General features: G+C 47.0%; 1 protein-coding gene across 5 annotated transcripts; it reads left to right on the plus strand.

The window, feature by feature from the left end:
* Positions 1-1204: 1204 nt before the first annotated feature.
* Positions 1205-20614, plus strand: UPF1 (UPF1 RNA helicase and ATPase). 5 transcript variants are annotated; one of them, XR_013923293.1, is made up of 25 exons: positions 1205-1740; positions 6446-6588; positions 7021-7110; positions 7640-7807; positions 8598-8778; positions 9131-9292; positions 9423-9507; positions 9693-9791; positions 9976-10093; positions 10349-10508; positions 10620-10738; positions 10996-11160; positions 11371-11485; positions 11665-11808; positions 12230-12443; positions 12633-12750; positions 13628-13784; positions 14785-14927; positions 15607-15781; positions 16268-16349; positions 16862-17023; positions 17205-17422; positions 17862-17984; positions 18096-18445; positions 19878-20014. XR_013923293.1 is itself a non-coding variant. In XM_080359041.1 (24 exons), the coding sequence occupies exons 1-23, from the start codon at positions 1516-1518 to the stop codon at positions 17979-17981; spliced, it is 3363 nt and encodes a 1120-aa protein (XP_080215167.1). In that variant the 5' UTR covers positions 1205-1515; the 3' UTR covers positions 17982-17984; positions 18096-20019. The 5 variants fall into 5 exon arrangements, 4 of the variants coding, with proteins under 4 accessions (XP_080215167.1, XP_080215168.1, XP_080215165.1 ...); XM_080359041.1 differs by having other exon boundaries at positions 18096-20019; XM_080359042.1 differs by having other exon boundaries at positions 9985-10093; positions 18096-20019.
* The last annotated feature ends 1968 nt before the right edge of the window (positions 20615-22582 follow it).

Consider the following 22582-nt stretch of genomic DNA (forward strand, 5'->3'; position numbering starts at 1 on the left):
TTAGAGCTAAAGATTAATTCAAACAGTCTGCATACCAAAGTGATGACTCCTGTATTCTCTCTGCTCATTCTCTCCCCTCCTGTACTTGATGCACAATATTCCTAGGACAAGGATGCTTTTCAGTCTTCATTTAGATCTGACAGCTGCAAATCCGGTACGTGCTGTTTCAGTTCCAGGCTTTATCCTACACAAAAAAGCAAAAATAAAATTAAAATCGCTTTTTAAATAAGATATGTATTTGCATCTTATAGTTGAAGGCTTTAGTAGGGAAAGGGGACTGAGTATCTGGCCTTCATATCAATGCTTTCCACAACACAGAAAATACCTTAAAAGAGATTCATTTTGTGCCAATAAAAGGATGTTAAAATGAGGGCACCCAAATGCAAACTTTCTGTTTATTTATGAGCAGAAACACGTGCTACTCCCTCCTCTCTTTCCACAAGCCGATCGTTCACCTTCCTCGACCTCAGGGGATTTCCTCCACCACCCTCACCTCCCAGCAGCTCAGCTTTCTGACTATCACACTGCTCTATCAGGTATTACAGGTGTAAGACGCATTACAGAGCAGGTATTACTGTAATACCAAATCCTTCTTAATTTACCACATCTGTCTCAAAACACACAAAGCCCTTGCACAGCTCCTGTCTGCCAGCCCTGACCCTCAGCGCTCATTTCAAACACGGACATGGGGCAGCCAGGCCACAAAACCAGCGCTACAGCTCCAGGCCCACAGCAGGTACAGGGGAACTTCACCAGGGAACCGCACATCCCCTCACACAAACAGGTACCGACAAGGGCCCCCCTCACCGCCACAGCCCCGGAACCCACTGGACCCCCCCCTCCACCCGAGCCCCCCTCATCATCTCCACAGTGCTCCACAACCCCTCACGTCCTCTCGCGGCTCTTCATCGCCTTAAGGCCCAGCAGCTCGCACAGCCCGCTCTTCTTCCTCATCTCGAAGACCGATTGGCTGGCAGAACAGTCAGTCAACTCTTCCTCCTCATCGCGAAGATCGATTGGGTAGCAGAGCAGTCAGTTAACACCAGGCCACGCCCTCCCCCCCCGCGGCGCGAATCCCCCTTCGCGCCTTTCGCCGAGGCCACGCCCCCTCCGCCTGCCCTCCCCAGGTGTGTGCGTGCTACGTCACCCCTCCCACGCGTACGGGGCGTGCTGGCGTCGCCGTCCCTCCGTGCGCTCCGCGTCACCGCTCCTGGCCTGGCGCGCGGCGGCAGCAGCGGCCGGACGGTTCCGCTCGCAGCGCCTCGGGGCTCCGCTTCTCCGGCGGCGCCCGCCCGCCGCCTGCGGCCGCTTCCCTCCGCCGTTGGCTCCGGCCGCGTGGGGCCGCCCGAGCGGGGGCGGCTGGCGGGCTGGTTGGTGGCCGGTTAGGCGCGCGCGGCCTGGTGCGCACGGCGGATCCCGCCGCTCGCGTAGTGCGGCGCCCGGGCTCCCTGAGGTGAGGCCCGGCCGGCTCGGGTGTGCGGGGAAGCGCCGCTTCTCCTCCTCGCCGCCGCCGCCATGAGCGTGGAGGCGTACGGCCCCAGCTCGCAGACCCTCACCTTCCTGGACACCGAGGAGGCCGAGCTGCTCGGCGCCGACACGCAGGGCTCCGAGTTCGAGTTCACCGACTTTACTCTGCCCAGCCAGACCCAAACCCCGCCCGGGCCCGGGCAGGCGGGGCCGGGACAGGGCCAAGGGCCCCCCGGAGCGGGGCAGGGACCGCCAGGACCGATCGAAACACAGGTGAGCCAGGAGGCGGGGTGTGCGTGTGGCGGGGGTGTGGGGGGGTCAGGGCGGCTCCGCCACCGGGGGGGGCGGGGGGGTCCGGAAGGGGCGGGCGGGCCCGGCCATGGGGCCGCCGAGGGGAAGCCCTGGGCGGGCTGCGGGGTTTGGCGCTCTGTCCCCGGTTCTTCCACCCCCCCCGGATGGGGAAGTGGAAGCCGCGTGTGGCTGCCGGGCTGTCCCGTGGAGCGCGGAGGCCGCGGGCTGCGGAGCGGGGCCGGCACAGCCCTGGGAACGCGCGGAGAGGACAGAACTTGCAGCCGGTTGTCGGCTGGGGAAGCCGGCGGGCTCTGCGCTTGTGTCGTGACACTTGTGTGACGCTGAAATAAGAAATCAGAAAAGCGTATGGGTGTCACTTCAGTTTCCCTTTTCAAAACAGCTGTGCCTATAGGTAGCCTTTGGTTATCAGAACTTGAATACTGTGTAAATTCAGCGTTACCTCCTTTAATTTTTTCCCAGCGCTAAAAGCAAAATAGGCTTTTTATTTGTTTCTTTTCTCACTTTTTTCTGCACCACGGTTGCTGGGCTGATTTGTTTTGGGTTTGTATGGGAGTGACAGGTGACACGGCCTGAGACTTCAGTTCAGAGGTCTGGTTCCTCATAACTTGAGAACAGGTGATTTGTTTTGGTTTTTTTGCTATAGTCGGCTGGTGGTTGCTGCATAAATGACACTTAGATTGTGTTTGTTTACCAATTCACGTAAGTGGAAGGAAAGGAGGAGCTGGGGTTGTTTGCTCCCAAGTGAAGTGTTGCAAATGAAGATACTGCTTGTCACCGCGCTGCATCTTGACTGGCTGCAGTGAAAACAAAACTGAAGAACTCCGTCAGGTTTCTTTTTTAAAGTCAAACTTTTCTCCATTTAAAGATCACAGAATATTCTGCTGAGCTTCATTACACATAGAGAAATACCCATGTAATTGCATTATTAAATATTTCTACATTATTCGTTTAAAGAGGAGTTGAAATGCTTTACATAAGTTTTTAATCCTGAACCAAACAGTTTGGGTGGGCTTGATTTTTTTTCCTTTTACTTGTAAAACCTGATATGTTGGGGTCTGTAAATGTGGAATCAGAAGCAAGTGAAGTGCAAATAGACTGATGTGTGCGGGCGCTGAGGATCTACACGTGTGTTGTGCAGGACTGGGGGGCGGTGTTATCCCAGCTGGGCCGTATCTGGTGTATCCCAGTACAAATGAAATGACTTTGTGGTGTTTGGAAGCACCCAGCGTACAGCCTGTGCAGGGACCTGCTGCACGTCGCTGTGTTTCTAGGACAGAATTAGAGATGTGACCACCCCGTGGGCTGTTTATTTCCTGTTTGCTTATCGCTTTTGACTTTGGGTTTGGCAGACTTTTTCCAGTTGGAGTGTTGAGATACCAGAATCGTTAAGTAGTAAAATAGTGTCTGTGCACAGTCAGACTATATATTAATTGATTAAAAGACAGGTTTAAAAATCTTAGTTTTTAAAGCTTCAATGGGTTGTGTTCATTCCAGAACTCACAGTAGAGAACATGTGGCTAGAAGAACCACCACCTCAAAATAAGCCTCACAAGCTAAAAAAACAGATGAGAGGTTTAATTTGCCTTTTTTTGTCTAAACATGTTGGAAAAGCCTTTGAAGTACAAAGAAAAAAAGTGCCTGGAGAGCACATTCAGGTATTGGTACATCTGTAATCAACTGCCCTGGCAAGAAGGGATTCATTTTCTTTTCTTTAATGGAGTGTGTTTATGATGTTTCCACAAGCTCTTGTGGTTGCCTTGGTCCTCCTTCTGCCTCTAGAAATGTTGGGTTTGGGGAGGGAATGGACCTGTTGCAACGAGAACTCTCGCAAGTGGAATAAGTGCCGTGTCCTCCTGAGCTGGAGCGCAGCAAACCCCAAATCCCTGGCTCTGTTCAGACTTGTGCGTCTCAACAGTCTCAGGAGTGATAAGATCAGAAATCATGCGGTTCTTAAAGATTCTGGGGAAAATTTTGCTGCCTTCAACAAATAATTTGAACTTGTTATGTGCTTTGGCAGGGAACATACTAAATAACAACTTCTAGGGCCCCAAAATTGATCACGTACATTTTGCTTAATTAAAGGTGGTTGTTGTGATTATAATTAAAGCTACTTGAATTAAATATATATATATATATTTTGCTGCTGGTAAACGTTGGCGTTATATACTCTGCTGTTCATATTCTGGTATCTTTTTAGTGTCCTGGTGTTTGAAAAGATTAGTTGAGCAGTATGGAGCATCCAGATTGTCAAGAAAATGTGATTGCTCTATAAGAGCTTCATTTTCCAATGTATATTGAACTAATAGTTTAAGAGGATGTTGTTACAGTTGATTAGTGTCTTACACCTGGGCAGGAATAACCCCGGGTTCCAGTGTAAGTTGGGGAATGAGCTATTAGAGAGCAGCGTAGGGGAAAGGGAGCTGGGGGTCCTGGGGACAGCAGGGTGACCATGAGCCAGCACTGGGCCCTTGTGGCCAGGAAGCCAATGGGACCTGGGGTGGGTTAGAAGGGGGTGGTCAGTGGGTCAGAGAGGTTCTCCTGCCCCTCTGCTCTGCCCTGGGGAGACCACATCTGGAATCTTGTGTCCAGTTGTGGCCCCTCAGTTCCAGCAGGACAGGGAACTGCTGGAGAGAGTCCAGCGCAGCCACCAAGATGCTGGAGGGAGTGGAGCATCTCCCGTGTGAGGAAAGGCTGAGGGAGCTGGGGCTCTGGAGCTGGACAAGAGGGACTGAGGGGTGACTCGTTCATGTTTACAGATATCTAAAGGGGGAGTGTCAGGAGGATGGAGCCAGGCTCTTCTCGGTGACAACCAGTGACAGGACAAGGGGTGATGGGTTCAAACTGGAACACAAAAGGTTCCACTTAAATTTGAGGAGAAACTTGTTCCTGGTGAGGGTGGCAGAGCCTGGAACAGGCTGCCCAGGGGGGTTGTGGAGTCTCCTTCTCTGCAGACATTCCAACCCGCCTGGACACCTTCCTGTGTAACCTCATCTGGGTGTTCCTGCTCCATGGGGGGATTGCACTGGATGAGCTTTCCAGGGCCCTTCAACCACTGACACTCTGGGATTCTGTGTGATTCTGTGACAGAAGATAAGGAGGGGCTGGTAGCGCAGGAGCAATGTCTGCTGTTTTCAGAAAACTATGTTTGCATTGTTTACATATAATTCAAATCAAACATAGGAATAGATTTTTAAGAAAAAATATTTTCAGATAAATTCTGATTTTTGCCTTTATTTTTCACTTTTCCAGCCAAGGACTTAGTGCGGATGGTGGGAAACAGTCACATGCCCAAGGAGCCTGTGGTGGCCAAGGCACATGGTGTTAATGTGTTTGAGAATTTTTTGGTCTAGACTATGGGAGCTGGATTTAATTTCCAGTTCTACCAAAGACAAAAAGTTGCTCATGTCCCTATCTGGAAATACAGCCCGAGGTGGTGTGGGGGTGAATGTTCTCACTAATATCTCCTTCCTTATTTTGAAGCAGAAAACAGAGAAGTATAAGAGATGATAATAAGGTATGGTAGATACTCTGTAGCTTTAATGTAAAGAATCTATAAACAACAAATAGTTGGGTTATCCATGCAAGTCCAAAAGTGTGTATATATATATTTTTTTTCCTAAAGCAAGAGGGAAAATGACCTGAATCGGGCCAGTGTAACGGGTGGTCCCAAGGCTGCTGTGCAGTGTTGATGGGACTGCGGTCTTGTAACAAGAATATTCCTTTAGCAAAATACCTATTTAAGAGCAATTATTTTTCTTGTTCCAACTTGACATGTACCACTTTAATGTCAAACTCCATTAAGTGGATGTAGCTGCGTTCACCTGATGTGGGTGGGGGGTGTTGGCCAGAAGTGCTATAAGAAAGTGAGACGATGATACTCTGTTCTCACCTATTTGGGGACTCTCCTCCATGGTTGGTAGAAGCCATTACAAAAATTATATCATCTGATTTCCTGTTCTGTAACTCGCTTCCCTGGACCTTTACTGTTGTCTCTCGACCAGTATTTTAAAGGCCAAAAAATGAGCGAGGGAGGGACCAGGACCTTGGTGATGGTTTCGGAGCAGTTCAAACTGCTGTAGCTGTTAAACTGGCTGTGCCAGAAGTTTCAGTCAACACTTTGAAAACGGAGGAGCCCCCCCCACTCCCTTATACAACAGTTGACAGTGCCAGATTTTTAATAATATGCACATAGGCTTAAGATCACAGTAGGTTTTTAGAACAATAGTTGAGTCACTTCCTCGTTGTGCGCCTGCCGAGCTCTGGCCTCGCTGCTGGATTCCGGAGTCACAGGTGACCTCATTCCTGCCCAGCTCTGGGTAGGAGCTCCCAGGGGTGTAGTAACACTCACCTGGTGCACAAGCTTGCAGTTGTTGTAGTTTCTTGGTTTTCTGCCTTTAGAAGAGAGCTTTGCAATTGTATTAATGTTCAGCAATCCTATTTTTTTATGACAACCCAAAGAATTTGATTGAACTTGTCAGCTGCTGTGTATAATCACATATTATTGCTCTGTGGAATAGACTGATCAAAATGCGCCTGTGAATGCCTGATATTCCTGCTTTTAGGAAATGCAGTTTAACCTAAGGCTTTGAAATTCCACCTCTTCCATGATGAGTTAAGAAGTCGCCTGTTTTGGTTGTGTCACTTAAGCACTGAGCTTGTGTTTCAGGTGAACGGACCTGATGGCATTTTGCAGAACGGAGCTGTGGATGACAATGTGGCGAAAACCAGCCAGCTCCTGGCAGAGCTCAATTTTGAAGAGGATGAAGAAGACACCTATTACACAAAGGATCTGCCTGTGCATGCTTGCAGGTAAGACCTAATCTTTGCCACAGGCTCATTTCCAGAGGGCAGGAGCACTTTGTGTGAGTGAAAGGTGTGTGATTAGAGGACTTTTGGAATCTGAGAGCCACTTCCTTGGAGACAGACACTACTGGTAGGAAAATGGTGCCCTCTGGTGAGCTCTTGCATATTGTTACAGCTGCCACGTCCAGTAGGTCTGTGACCTTCCTTTGGGAATCGAAGGCTGAGCCAGCCCAGGGGTGGGAATGCTGGGAAGCGTTACAATACTTGTGACTCAAACAGAAATTTAGCTCACGTTTGGTACTTTCACCAACACTTGTGTTCCCTAATTTTCACTTCCCTTTATTTTTGTGCGCTACCGGGTAGTTTAAATCTTGTATTTGAATTTTCCTATCAGCACAAACCCAATCACTTCCTGTTTTTTTTCATTTTTAATTCCAGTTACTGTGGTATCCATGACCCTGCTTGTGTGGTTTACTGTAACACCAGCAAAAAGTGGTTCTGTAACGGGCGTGGAAATACATCTGGCAGGTAAAGAGTCAAATGATGGAAATGAATGGTTTAGAGTGTTTGTTTTGAAGCGGTGTAATGGCTGTGATTTACCTTTTGGTGATAGCTTTTCCACTGTTACTAACTTAGACCTTACTAAGAAAGACTTAAACGTTGATCTCAGCAAAACTTGAAACTTAAATCACTTCAATGAAGTGAGCTTGCTGCTGCTTCTCACATCCTTTGTTCCTGCAAGACACAGCAGAGCTGATGCTTTTGACCTATGGAGCTTTGAGAGGCTTCTTTCAATTACCAGTAACATAAAAACAAGGATTTTTTACACATTTCTTATTCTTTCTCACTCATCTACCTGAAAGCATTTCTGCACTGAGAAACCACTGAAGCTGTATTGGCAGTAACTTTGATGAAAAGACCAAGATCTTACTGATATCTGCCACAACGTAAATAGATTTTGTTTGTGTCTTTTAATAAGTGAGTTGATATATTAAGTTAGGTCTAAATCTGATTTTCCTATTAACTTCATGTAAATGCGTGTCCTCTCTGGTTTCAGCCACATCGTTAATCATCTTGTGAGAGCCAAGTGCAAAGAGGTGACTCTCCATAAAGATGGACCTCTAGGAGAAACTGTCTTGGAATGTTATAACTGCGGATGTCGTAACGTGTTTCTCCTTGGCTTCATCCCAGCTAAGGCAGACTCTGTGGTGGTTTTGCTGTGCAGGTGAGAGAATGCCTTTGTTGGCACGTTCGTGTCAAGTCTGTTGTGTAACCTTCTTTCTAAAGGGCAAGGCTTGCTTTCATTTTGCACCAAAATATATTTTATACTCTGATTTGCCACCATTTTTCCTTTATGTGATCGTATAGGGTTTGTGAATTGTATACAAGTAGATAATGTGACAAAGAACCATTCTGTTATGCTGGGGAAATGTCTGAGATCTGTAGGAAAGTATTTCTCCCAAAGGAAGCAGTACTGAATGGAAGTACTGCCCAGGTACCCCAGGTACCATTGGCTTCCTGGCCACAAGGGCCCAGTGCTGGCTCATGGTCACCCTGCTGTCCCCAGGACCCCCAGGTCCCTTTCCCCTACGCTGCTCTCTAATACTTACCATGTATTTGACAGCAGGAGGTGTGTTTCTACGGAGTGAGTTCTATTTGTTTAAACAGATGGGAAGTAATCCCGAGTGTTTTCTGATATGTGTGTGTAATCTTAATGGACTGTAACCACTTTCAAATATGTCATATTTAAGATGTTAGGTGCTGGAACTTTCAATTCTAGAAACATCCAATAAATGCTACTGCTGATACTGAGCCTTCCCAGTGTTGAAATAGCAAATAATAGGAACTGAAAGATGAATTGGCCCAGCAGTCTTGGGTTGTTCTGTTTTTTCCTTTTAACAGAGATACTCGAGTCATTTCAAGAGCACGATAAACCTATTTTTACACTTCACACAGTAGACGTTTTCTTACACTTGTCTAATTTAATAATATTTTTCAATATTTTGGTTGTGCAGGCAGCCATGTGCCAGTCAGAGCAGTTTAAAGGATATTAATTGGGACAGTTCACAGTGGCAGCCCCTCATCCAAGATCGCTGTTTCCTTTCATGGCTGGTAAAGATTCCATCGGAACAGGAGCAGCTGAGAGCACGTCAGATTACAGCTCAGCAGATTAACAAACTGGAAGAGCTTTGGAAGGTATGTGCTGCTTTTGAAGTAGTGGTTATATTTTACCAAGTGCTAATTTTGTATTTTTATGAAGGAGGGACAAGACTGGTTTTAGCAACTATATAAGGCAGGGAATGTATTTAAATCACTTGCAGTTCAAATCTGCCAGAGCTGACACGTAGTGCAACTGGGTATTGATCGAAGGATTCAGGAGATGGTTTATCAGTGTAGCAGAGTTTCATCCTTAGGTTCTTTAGCTTTGGTCAAGTTAATATAACATCCTGTAGTAGTGAAACACGGTATTATCAGTCCTGTCGCACAGTGATTGTCACTTGTTCATGCTTAACACTTCAAAACAAAACGTTTATGCTTTAAATTCTAGGAAAATCCATCTGCAACCCTTGAGGACTTGGAAAAGCCTGGTGTTGATGAAGAACCACAGCATGTCCTGCTGAGATATGAAGATGCTTATCAATACCAAAATATATTTGGTCCTCTAGTGAAGCTTGAGGCAGACTATGACAAGAAACTCAAGGAGTCTCAGGTAATATGCTTGAAACGTGCCTGTTTGAGGGGACTGTTCTTCAATATCAAACACATGGCGACTGGGGTAGGTGACAAACAGCTCTTTAAGAAGGTAATAGATGCCTTTTTTTGTTTGATTTTGCCATTAGACCCAGGACAACATCACTGTCAGATGGGACCTGGGCTTGAACAAGAAAAGAATTGCTTATTTCACTCTGCCAAAGACTGATTCAGGTAGTCATGGCTTGATTGTCTGTTTTGTCTGATTTTTTTAAAGAGTTATTATTCTTTTCCTTCTGGTGAATAACGTCAGTGTTTAAGGGATTGTGATCCTGGAATATAAGATAGTACTATATATTTTCTGTGTTGGTGGTGGTTGTTCTTTGGTGAATACTCAGCATTTTTTCCTTCCTTTGTAGATATGCGTCTTATGCAAGGAGACGAGATCTGCTTGAGGTATAAAGGAGACCTGGCCCCTTTATGGAAAGGAATTGGTCATGTAATCAAAGTTCCTGATAGTATCCTTTACTTAGTGAGCCTTTGGGAAGGCTCAATTCAAGGTTGAAATATTTCTCAAAAGTCACTAAATGTGTATAAAAGTAATTTTGAGATAATTTTAATTTGTCACGGGGATCTGCTAAAAAAAAGAAGAATTGGGAAAAATAAAATTCAAATTTTTGCTATAGATTACTACTTAACGAGGTTCTACAGATTATGGTGATGAGATCGCCATTGAGCTGAGGAGCAGCGTTGGAGCGCCTGTGGAAGTTACTCACAACTTCCAAGTGGATTTTGTCTGGAAATCTACTTCATTTGACAGGTAGTGGGGAGCACGCTGAAACTTGCCAGTTGGTGATTTTTCTGGTCCTAATACTTTGTAGTGTTGATGCTGGGGAAAACCAAGACCTGTTATTCTTGGAGTCGAATTTTTGTCTCAGTTCTGTTAATATTCCCAAAATATACTTGAATTTGTACCTGGTGTCTGATTAACCTTTGTGTAGGACACTTGTAGCTAATTATATTTGAGGTCATATTGCTACATTGGGGTTTTTTGCCTGTCCTTCCCTCATTTCAGGATGCAGAGTGCTCTGAAAACATTTGCTGTGGATGAGACCTCGGTATCTGGGTACATCTATCACAAACTGTTAGGTCATGAGGTAGAAGATGTAATTATTAAATGCCAGTTGCCAAAGCGCTTTACAGCACAAGGACTTCCTGATCTCAACCATTCTCAGGTAACCTCCTCTCCTTTTTACTGCACGCAAAGAATATGATAAAGGACTTATGAACAGAGGTTGAACTTCCTATGCATGGAATGCTAAATAGAAATTGAAAAAATGTTATAGGTTTATGCTGTGAAGACTGTCCTGCAGCGTCCTCTGAGCCTTATTCAGGGTCCCCCGGGTACTGGAAAAACAGTGACATCAGCCACCATCGTCTATCATCTGGCTAGACAGGGCAACGGGTAAGAACGGCTCTCTCTACATCTTAATGACGTTACTGGATTAATGGTCAAAATTAAATCAAAATCATTTGTATCTTTGAACTAAAAAGGCTTTCTAGATGTATATGTATATTATTCTGGAAAGACTTGTGCTTATTTCAGAAAATATTCTTCCCCAGCGTATGTTTTAGGGGACGTGTCTTGACACAATTCTGATTTTGTTACAAGTCTAGTGGGAAAAATTACAGCTCGTTGAGACTGACTTTGTTTTTTTCAAGGCCTGTGTTGGTCTGTGCTCCCAGTAACATAGCAGTGGATCAGCTGACTGAGAAGATCCACCAAACCGGACTGAAAGTGGTTCGTCTGTGTGCTAAAAGTCGTGAGGCAATTGACTCTCCCGTGTCCTTCTTGGCTTTGCATAACCAGATCAGAAACATGGATAGGTAAGAAATGGGGGGGTGACAAGGAAACGGAAAAAACAGCTTGAATGGTGGGATGGACACAACTGGTTCACTGTGGAATGACGACAACATGTATTTGCTTGATGTCATAACATTTTGGTTCCGTACATATTTAGTTTTACAGATGGGTTCCACTGTAATCCTGAAAAGTTGTTGGTTATCCTGGAAAGCAAAATTCTCTTTTTTTCCTAGCATGCCAGAGCTTCAGAAATTGCAGCAGCTTAAAGACGAAACTGGAGAACTGTCATCCGCTGATGAAAAACGTTACCGTGCACTGAAACGAACAGCGGAGCGGGAATTACTTATGGTAAAGTTCTGTTGGTACTAGCAGCTTCAATAGATGCCTTCTCCCACTTGAGGCTCAGTTGCACCTTGCTGGTGGAGATCACAGTACATTTTAACTTCTGGGGAGGGTTTGAATACTCTTCCTTGTAAAAATACTGTCTGTTGATATCCTACTGAATTTCCATTGCATTTCTGTCTCAGAATGCAGATGTGATCTGTTGTACATGTGTGGGAGCTGGCGATCCGAGACTTGCAAAAATGCAGTTCCGCTCCATCCTGATTGATGAAAGCACACAGGCCACCGAGCCGGAGTGCATGGTGCCCGTTGTCCTGGGAGCAAAGCAGGTGAGAGCTGTGGGATTCGTTAAAGAAAATAGTTTATCAACAGAGGAAGTGGCGTCAAGCAGTAACATTCACAGTGTAGGCACACAGGGATATGAAATCCTTTCATTTCATGGAAGATGCTTCCATAATATAGACCTAAATGACTATATTTTGTGATAGTCCTGTTAGTTTTCTGTTTCCATGGCATATACTTGGACTGGAACGTGTTGGTCCTGTTGGAACAATCTGGAGGCTCAAAAATGATCAGCTGAGTATCTAGTTTGATGCTGAAGGTTTATAAGCCTTAGCTTAGATCTTGAAGCTTATTACAAATCAGACTGGTTAGTTCCAAATATATATTAAAGTAGGATATTGCTGTCATTTCCAGCTACTGAGCAAGTTTCAGCAAATACCAACTGGGACCAAACTTTGTTTTCCACAGCTGATTCTTGTCGGTGACCACTGCCAGCTGGGCCCCGTCGTGATGTGTAAAAAAGCCGCCAAGGCTGGGCTGTCTCAGTCGCTCTTCGAGAGGCTGGTGGTGCTGGGCATCCGGCCCATCCGCCTGCAGGTGCAGTACCGCATGCACCCTGCGCTCAGCGCCTTCCCCTCCAACATCTTCTACGAGGGTTCGCTCCAGAACGGTGTCACTGCCGGTGAGCAACAATATGACTTCTGCTAATAACTTTTTAAAATACATTAAGCATCAAAGGAAGGATTCTTTAGTCTCGATGCATTTTTTTAAAACATTAACTTAAAAAGAGAGTTGCTACTGCACTTAGGAGTGAGTGTTGTTGCTAGTAAAGCAGCACTAACTGTGTTCATCCTGGTTTTGTGCTCTTCAGCGGACCGTGTGAAGAAAGGTTTTGATTTCCAGTGGCCGCAGCCAGATAAGCCGATGTTTTTCTATGTTACACAAGGTCAAGAAGAAATTGCCAGCTCAGGCACCTCTTACTTGAACAGGTAAACAAAACTCAATGCTGAGATATACACAGACCTAAAAATACTTTTGTCCCAGCATATCTCACATATAAGGGAGCTTGTTAAATGGGTCTGTCAATAACCCTGTGGCCTTCTTTTGGAGACAGTCACAGGTAATGAAGTCAGGGGAAAGCGAAGTATACAGTTCCCGCATGGGAATTTCATTTGCTTTTTTCCATCCCTTTTTTTCCTGCACATTCCAACTGTTTTTTCAAAGAGTGAGCTTAAAACCTTTTGCTCCTCTTGGTCATGTGCATTTGTTCATGTTCCTGGAAGGGAAACCAGACCAACTTAGGAAAAATACCTGCTGGGATATTTTTAATCTCGGCCTGTTTAGTGAACAGCATGTGCGAGGCCGCCGAACGCGACAAGCCAGATTGCGCACAAACAAATGGCACAATAGCTGGCTGACAGGGAGACTGGCATTAAAAACATTCTATATTTAAAACTTTAAGATAAAGCAACTGAAGGATCTGTTTGCACGGCAGGCTGGAACATTTGTGATGATCTCACTCAAAGTAAATGTGTACATTTAACCCTACTGAGAAGTTCCATTTCAGAATGGTGGCCACCATGAATTCTATTGCTCCAGGAAGCATAGCTGTGTAGTTCTGAGTAGGTTGGAGATGTGTATTAAGCAGAAACTTCTGTTATTCTGAGACATTTTTTTGAGGTGCTGGCTTTTTCCCATATTCTTCTTGTTGAGAGCACCTGTGCATGGCCATGGTGGGGAATGTTCCTGCAAAGCCAAATTAATGGGAGCACAGAATAGAGCTTCAAGTTTTTCAAACCCACTAACTCGCAAAAGGTTCGACCTAATGCCTTGATTCTCCTCAGATAAATGCATCTCTCTTTCCAGGACGGAAGCTGCCAATGTGGAGAAGATAACTACAAAGCTCCTGAAGGCTGGTGCCAAGCCAGATCAGATTGGCATCATTACTCCTTACGAAGGTCAACGATCCTATCTGGTGCAGTACATGCAGTTCAGTGGTTCCTTGCACACGAAGCTCTACCAGGTAGAGTCATCGCACAAATGAGAAACACTGGGATGTGGAGCCGCTAGAAAAGTCAGATATTGTGAAACTTTGCCGTTTTTTCATTTTTAGTCTGCTGCCTTAGGCGTCGGTCTGTGTTTAGTAATTTTAGAGCGCTTTAGGTTATTTTAGTTAAAATAGACCAGAAAAAAGAGTTCAGAAGGTACCTAATGCCAGTAAGTGTCAGGGGAGCAGTTGGCCAGATAAAGGAGAAGACCCTGTAAAGGTCTTTGAAAGGAAGATTTGAGTGAGTCCATCCTCTGAGGACTCGTTGAGGCTCAGAAGGGAAAGGTCATTAGTGCTTCAGCTGTGGAAAAGCTTCAGTCAGCTTGGGGCTTCAATAAAAACATCAAGCCAAGAGACATGCAGGAAACCAAGCTCCATAAATTCTTATGGTCATACTATTTATTTGCTTGGGCATACATCCTCCCATCGGTGGAACTCCTCTGCCAAACATCAAAATTTGTTGCTACAAACAAGGCAGTTGTATGTTTAATATAGTCTGTTTTGCAATATTGAGAATTTGGGCAGTGTTTGCACTGAAGGAGGACTTGGTGGAAATAGTTTGAGTTCTGCCAGGAATGATCTGTCCCTCTGATTCAGGTTTCTCGGTAGCGCAGAGCAGCAGAGCTCGCTTGGACCGCTCTTACTACGAGGTTTTGGAATAGTCACAAGTCTTTTTGGCAACATAACCTAGAAAAGGGATGCTTTCCATAGCGCACATGCCAGGTTGGGGGAAATAGGAGAACCATAAAACAGTGAACATAAAAGTAATTTGTCCTAAACCAAGACTGTCTGTTCTCCTTTAGGGAAATTATTTAGCGACCAGTGGAATTATGAAATCATTCTTGGTTACAAAAATAACATTTTTCTCAAATGATGGGAAGTGCAAGCGCAGAGCCAAGGCATTTTGTAATGCCTGTTGGTGGCACAACTGTTTTGCACTGTCCTTCCGTGATTTACGTGTTTTCCTCTGTTTCAGGAAGTGGAAATTGCGAGCGTGGATGCCTTCCAGGGGCGAGAGAAGGACTTCATTATCCTTTCTTGTGTGAGGGCCAACGAACACCAAGGAATAGGGTTTCTGAATGACCCCAGGCGTCTTAATGTAGCTCTCACAAGAGCAAGGTAAAGTAAAATTGGGCAAACCTGTATCTGTTCCAGGGTACTAATTTGGTGTGATAAAGCGTTGATAGTGTCCGACTAAGAAAAGGTCTGTGTGTGGTGGGTAGCAGGGCCATTCCCACTCGGTTTGAGGAGCCTCAAATCGTTTCCACACTCCCTATGATTTACAAGAGCAATTCCAACTGAATCGCTGTTACCATCAGGAGTTTGTAGAAGCCACCGTGTTGTTCCCCCTGTTTGCAGGCCAGAACTCTTCCCCTCAGCTGCTTCTTCATCCCTTCCAGCAACCATTTTTTACCATTTTGCTTCTCTTAGTGGATGCGATGACTGGGAGGGGCGATGCAGAGTCCACGCTGTGTTGGTTGGCTCCTGTGGGTTCCGGCGTTCACACCAGCGCAGTGTGGCGCCTGGTTGAGCGCGCCGATGCGGTTGACAAGCCCGCAGAAGGAAGCTTGTGATGATTGAGAAACTCGCTGCAGCAATCTCCTTGCAGGTGTTTTGTCATACTGCAGAAACCACCTGCTGCAAACAAAACAGTTGCATCAGGGTCTCCCCCACCGCCTGGGCTTAACTACCTTGATTTACTGCAAAAGAGATTGACTTAAAGCCTGTTCTGATGCTAATGGGTAAGACGGCTTGATTTTTAGTCCGAGTTCATTTTGCTATCTCTGCTGTTGTCCAGGTACGGTGTAATTATTGTTGGGAACCCAAAAGCGCTGTCTAAACAGCCCCTGTGGAATCACCTGCTGAACTACTACAAGGAACAGAAGGTTCTGGTGGAGGGACCACTGAACAACCTCCGGGAAAGCCTCATGCAGTTCAGCAAGCCCCGCAAGCTCGTCAACACCATCAACCCCGTAAGTCGGCCTCTCCTGTCTCTCACATGCTTGTGCCATGAAGCAGTTGGGGGTTGATTGATCAGTTATACATGGACGGAATAAACAGTCACCCACGTACCCTCACACACCCAGAACTTTCCATTTGTGTTGCCAGCTTAGTACAGCGTGATCCGAGTATGTTGCTTCTCCAGCTGTTTCTAAGCTGAGCATTTGTAGAAAAGCCTTTCTGGTGCTTTATTATTTTGGTCTTTATTTACTGCGGAATTGTCTCACAGTTTGAGAGAGGCTGCCTGCAGAATCTTATCTTTTTTCTTGTTGTCATGATGTAGTTGAAATGATAGTTGGATGTTTCCCATCTATTAAAACGAGGTAGTTGCCTCAGCACTTGTGATCTTGCATGATCTGTGGAGTTTTACTGGATTTTTACCCAAAATAGCTTAGACTGAAATTGCAGTGTGGAGTTTTCTGCGCAAAGGCTTTGTCTAACTCCTCTAATGCTTCCAGGGTGCCCGTTTCATGACTACTGCCATGTATGATGCACGGGAGGCGATTATTCCAGGGTCTGTCTATGACCGGAGCAGCCAAGGTAAAGGAGCTGTCAAAATTAACACCTCCAGGAGTTGTTTTTCATCCCTGCCTAGTCCTTGGGCTTTGGGGTCTCACAGACCTCAAACTTTTAAATGCTTGATGAGCCACTACAGAAAAAATATGGAATTTAGAGACTGAAAATGTTCCTGGTGTGCCTGGATTTTGCTCTTTATATCAAAGCCCCTGTGGTCTGACTCCGTGTATGCAGAGCAAGTGAAAAATGAGGGGAAAGGGAGTGTGTGTGTGAGCATTTCGGGAATCTTAGGTGGTGCTGTAAAACAGTAACTGAGTGGGGATGAACCTGTTAGATGAATCTCTGAAAGTTTCAAGCGTGGAATAAACTGTGAACTAGAAATATTGGTGGCTCTTGGCAGCGGTAGCATCGTCCTTTCAATTTCTGGCTCCGATTTATCCTGTTCACGAGTCCTCTCATTGCTGCTAAAAGCAGGAATATGAATTGGTTTTTAAATATTCAGGATGTCTGAAATCTCTGTGGCTTTTCCTCCCCAGGGCGCCCGTCCAACATGTACTTTCAAACGCACGACCAGATCGGGATGATCAGCGCCGGCCCCAGCCACGTCACCGCCATGAACATCCCCATCCCCTTCAACCTCGTCATGCCGCCCATGCCGCCACCGGGCTACTTCGGCCAGGCTAACGGACCAGCCGCAGGTACGGGGGCAGAATGGTAGAACAAAACCCCACATTTTGAGGTCTGAAGTGGGAAAATGGTTTTTGCTCCTCCTGCAGCGGTGCTGGTGGGTGCAGCGATCAGGTCTTTATAGAAACGGTTATTTCTCATGTTTGCACGTGTAAAGTTGCTCACTGTTGGTTGGAATAAACGCTTTTCTAGGACGCGGGGCACCAAAAGGAAAGACTGGCCGCGGTGGGCGCCAGAAAAATCGTTTTGGGATTCCTGGAACGAGTCAGTCGAACCTTCCGAACAGCCAAGCGAGCCAGGACGTGGTGTCCCAGCCCTTCTCGCAGGGCCCCCTGACCCAGGGCTACATCTCCATGAGCCAGCCCTCGCAGATGAGCCAGCCCGGGCTCTCCCAACCAGAATTATCACAGGTGAGCCGCGTGGGTGTACAGGCTGCTCTTTTTCCTGGGTTTCCTGTCAGTGATCTGTGTGCAGGCACATCCTTGTTTCCTAGTACTAAGGAAAATGGAAACTAAAACCATTTCCAATGAGTCAGCCGCAGCATTTCATCCTCCTCCACTTGGTGGACTCAAAGTACACTCAGGGATCTTAGTTTTGGTGAAATGCTGCATGTTTGGACTCAAGCCTTAACTTTGGGCTACTTGCCTGTCGAGCAGGCAACTATCACTGAAACCTTTGTGTGTGTGGAAATTCTGCAACAAAAAAGTAGATTTAAAAAAAGAAGAATGGCAAAAAACAACCACACAAAACAAAATCTGCCAGGCTTGGTCATTAACCTTGGCTGCCAGGTGTTCCGCTTGAGCTCCATAATGAGTTAGTTAGAGGTTTAACACCCACTTTCATTTTCAGGACAGTTACCTTGGTGATGAGTTTAAGTCTCAGATTGACGTGGCGCTGTCACAGGACTCTACTTACCAGGGTGAACGTGCGTATCAACACGGCGGAGTGACGGGACTGTCACAGTATTAGAGTGTAAGGCACCCGAGGGTCACTCCTCTGCTTCCCATTCCCCGCTTTAAGTTCATAAACACGGGATTTGTCTTAAGAGCGATGTCGCTAACGCAACTGTCGCTTTGCTTTCAGGTTGAGGAAGAAGAGCTAAGCTTGCGTGGAGCTTAGTTCATCAGCATTTTATTCTGGGTAATAAAAAAAATAAAATAAAATGGATACCTGTTTTCCACTGCTAAAACTGAAGCACCACTGTGTGAGAGCAACAGGAGAAAGAAACCAACCAACGGAGAGGAGAGAGAGAGAGAAAGGAGCGCGCGAGAGAGCCCACTGCTAGCTCACTGAGACAAGGAGACTGACCGAGAGGAGAGAGAGCACCGCCGGACTGGCTGGCGCCTCCCCGGACGCACCTCACCCTGAAATGAGTGGTCAGCCGAGTCCCTGCTCCCCCAGTCCAACCAGCTCGAGAGAAGGGCCTTAAGCAGGTTTCACTTCATTCCACACTTCTCTTTTTGCGAGCAGGGCATCACCTTTCAGAGCAGATGGGGAGAGGAAAACCCTCATCTCAGAGTTGTTCTCGTTTTCAAGGGGTACTATATTTTAGCAGTAACTGTTTACACTTTAGAAGCAGAGTATCTGAGAGAGAGGGAGAGTGCGGAAGCGACAGCGAGCCAAGCAGAAATCCAGCGGCACGTAGCTGATGCTCAACTCTGAGATGCAGGTTTTGTTGTCCAACACTGGCTCTGAAATCCTAGTGTCATCGTGTCGCCCACATTCTGAACGGGTCTTTCGTGACAAGGTGGTTTTAAAGAGATTCTTTCGAAAGAGCGCTGAATTTTGTAGAAGTTTGTCTCTGAATTGTTAGTGGTGGACCTGGGAGATCCTTGTTCTGAGAAAAAAAGTTTAAAACAAACCTAAATTAGAGCAACCAACCTTGAGAACTTTCAGTGTGATTTAAAAGTTGCAGCAATCAGCCTCTTCTTCCTACATTGGATAGCAGTTAGAGCGGAAGGAGCCTGCGCGCTCGGGCAGGAGGGTTTCCAAGTGTTTTCTGTATGCTTTAATTGGCGACTGTCTGGACTCTACTCTGTGAAAAACAAGCCTTTCTGTAAGATGAACTTTGCGCTTGAAAAGGGGATGGGTTCTTGTGCCCTTCGGCCCTGGAGGAAAATGACGCTTAACAGGCCTGCTTTACTCGTTCCCGCAGATCGGGGAAGAAGTAGTGGAAACTGGGGATTATATTGGTTTTGAAGTCAAAGATTCTACAACGTTACCGAAGCAGGTTGGAAAACAAACCCATGTGGACAAAGCAGGCAGTTGGTGGAAGGTGGCCTCTGAGAGCTGGGGCTAATGAGAGATAACGGGTCAGGCTTTGGTGTGGCTTCTTCGGTGATACCGCAGAGCGGAAAGGGTCGGGTGTGGGAACGCCAACCGGAGTCGATGTTTCGGGCAGTGGCCGCACCATGGACGCTGGAGCTCAGAGCTGAACCCAGCACAGCAGAGAAGCCGTCGGATTGCTGAGCTGTACCCATGTCTTAACTGAGTCGTGTGGGAACACTGGGAGCATTTTATTTCTGTCTAAACCTTTTTAGAAACAGCGCGGAGAACTTAGAATTCCTACAGACCCATTTTTATCAGATCCCTAAATTAGACTTAACCTCTACCTCCTAATTGGCGAAGATCAGTAGAGTGCGATTCACTAACCTGGGTGTTTTTAAGCTGGAATTAAGTTTAGCTTTATACTCAAAGGGCTCCAAGTGTTTCTAGTCTTTTTTTTGGGGGGGGAACTCAAAGATACCTCTCATATGAATGTACTTAAATGACATAAACCCCACTTTTTGTAGGTGGGGGGCAGCCCTTTCATTCCTGTCCTTTCTGTAACTGTTGACCCGCTTTCATGACCTGTATTTGCTGTAGTTTTCCAGAGTGTCTCTCCCCGGTGCAGCCCCGGTGCAGCGGTACGCGAGTAACCTGCACACAGACCGAACAGGCGTCCGACACCGCGGTCAGTCCTGCAGCAAACGCAGCTCCAGAAACTGCAAAAAGAAACTTTGCCAGAAAAGAAACCCATTCTTTTCTCATTTAAAAAAAAAAAAAAAAGCCTCCAGAGTTTAGACTTCTAAAACGTGAAAGAATGGAGACACAGGCCACCTTCCTTCCGCGTGAGATGGACTGTTTTATTTATTAACATTGCCGAAGGGCTTTTTAGTTTTGTTTTCCTGCGTAGGCTGCGTAGTTGCGTAGACGTTTCCGCTAGGTTGACGCTGTACCCTCTGTGCATCGCGCCCCACGGAGCGCCGTGCTCCTCTCCCCAGCCCTCCCCGCGGCATGCTTTGCCTCTGCTTCGCGCTGCCTTTTCCTTTGTAGCAGTTAAATCTGAGTTTTACAAATCCAGACATCAGTGCTAGCACGCTGTTAACTCTTTTTTGATTTTTTTCCTTTTTTTTGTCTCAGTTTGTTTTAAACCTGTTTGTCATCAATAAAATATTAATAAACAGCTCTTGCATTCAAGGTGGCTCTGCTTTTCAATGACCAAACCATGCAATGTTCATTAAAACTTTTAGTCTGATTGTATAAACTTCAAGTTTATTACCTTTTTTTTCTTAAACACAGACTAGTACAAAAGTGGGGGGGTGTGCATAGCGGACATGGGGGAGCAGATGAACCCCTGATGGAGACGATGCTGAGCGGCAGGACGGACCAAAGACTGCGCCCAGGGGCGGCTCCCACTGCAGGAAACACAGAAGTGGCTTTTACCTGGTGCAGGCGCTGGCTCAGCAAAGCCAAGACCCCCCCTAGGCGTGGCTTAGTGCCTGCTGCACACTTTAGGCCTGGTCTTACCACCCCCGTATCCATTAGAACACGTCCCCATGTCCGGTCATGGCTGTCACCCACCTCCCCTTGGTGCCTGCAGGGGGGACAGTTGCCCCCCAACATAATACTTATACTCTTGCCCATTTAAAGTTGAAATAAGCAGCTCCTGCTTTAGTTAAGTCCTACACTAAGCCCTTTAAAACACTGAAGTGCTTCAAGTGGGTTTTGCAGAGCTCGGGTTTACCCGCAGGGCTTTGCAAAGCTCAGGTTTACCTGCAGGGCTTTGCAAAGCTCAGGTTTACCTGCAGGGCTTTGCGGAGCTCACTGTGTGTCCCCACTGGGAGATGGAAACATTTTAGTGCACGACAACTGTCCCTCGGGCTCCTCCCGTCTCGCTTCCTACACAGGGGCAGCAAAAACCAGTCCCAGGGACGGGGAGACACTGGTGCTGCAAACCCAGCAGTGGTTAAACCCTCAGTGCTCGGTGATACTTCATCAGACCATGAAGACAACATCAGTATGAAGAAAAATTACAACAACAACAAAATAATCTATGCTGTGGTGCCAGGTTCACAGTTGGAAAAAAAATAAACACAAAAAACACACCAAGAAAAACAGAAAAAATTCAAGTCTAACGTGGATTCCTTTTCTGTTCCCCCTTTAGTTCCCCCCCCCCCAAAAAAAAACAAAACAGGAAAGCCAGAATGCCTTCGGGAGCTTCAGCTGCCTTACCCAGGGCCAGCGCCCGCCTGGAAGGGCCGAGCGGCTCGGAAGGTGGGAGAACAGCAGCGATTCCTCCGCTGGGATCACCCGCGACGGCGCAAATTCGGGTCCGTTGGGCACCGCGCGGCTACAGCTCGGGTTAGTGGCATTGACCGCTCGCTCCATGCAGGGCTGCACTGGGCCGGGTACCATGGCCCGCACACCACGGAACACAGGAAAATGATCATGAAAAAACCAACACACAACGAATTTTTAAAAAATAAACCACTAAACTGCACACGCACATGGACGTGTTGGGGCTGTGTCGCTGTGGAGCTGCTGATGCCCCACGTTCAGCTGCCATCTGGCTCCAGCCCCGTCCTGCAGCTGCGGGGAGGGACCCTGCTCTTATCAGTTTCCAAGTGAGGTAAATTAATTACCGAGTCACAGGAACAAGATGCCGCGGACTCGCCTTGGCCCCAGCTCTGCAGCGGGCACCGCGTCCCCTCCGCTTCACCCAAACCATCCATCGGCAGCGACGTCCCCTCAACCCGGGGTTCCCAGCACCTCCACGTCACCCACCGTGCAATAAAACCAGCAAACGAAGCCATAGCGAGAAGGGACAAAGTCACACTGAGCTGCAGCTGCAGCTCTTCCCGCAGCCGGACCGGAGCCGCCGTGTCACCTCGTGCAGCAGGACGCTGTGCCCGGGAACCACCAGCAGCGTGTCACCACACCAAAAATCAATTATTCTTGCACCAAGAAAGCTGCAGCCAAAACAAAGCCAGACAGCACAAGCCCCGCCGCTGCTCTCGGAGCAGCACACGGGCTCTGGGATTCACAACCTGCTGCCCCTGCTCCCCGAGGACAACGGGACGGAAAACCAGCAGCAGGCTTGATCATAATCCCAGCACAGGACACCTGCAGCGCCGCGCACGCAGCCACCACGAAACCACAGCTCCAAAAACCAGCCCTTCCTGCCCTCACCTGCACAGGGGGAGCTCCAACGCCGCACCGCCGAGAACCTCCCCGAACACCAGCACAGAGGGGATTTAACACACTCACATTTATTCCATCAACCCCCGCAGCGCACGCAACCCCCGGCA

Source organism: Nesoenas mayeri (assembly GCF_963082525.1).
Source record: "Nesoenas mayeri genome assembly, chromosome: 25".
In the NCBI taxonomy this organism is placed as follows: Eukaryota; Metazoa; Chordata; class Aves; order Columbiformes; family Columbidae; genus Nesoenas; species Nesoenas mayeri.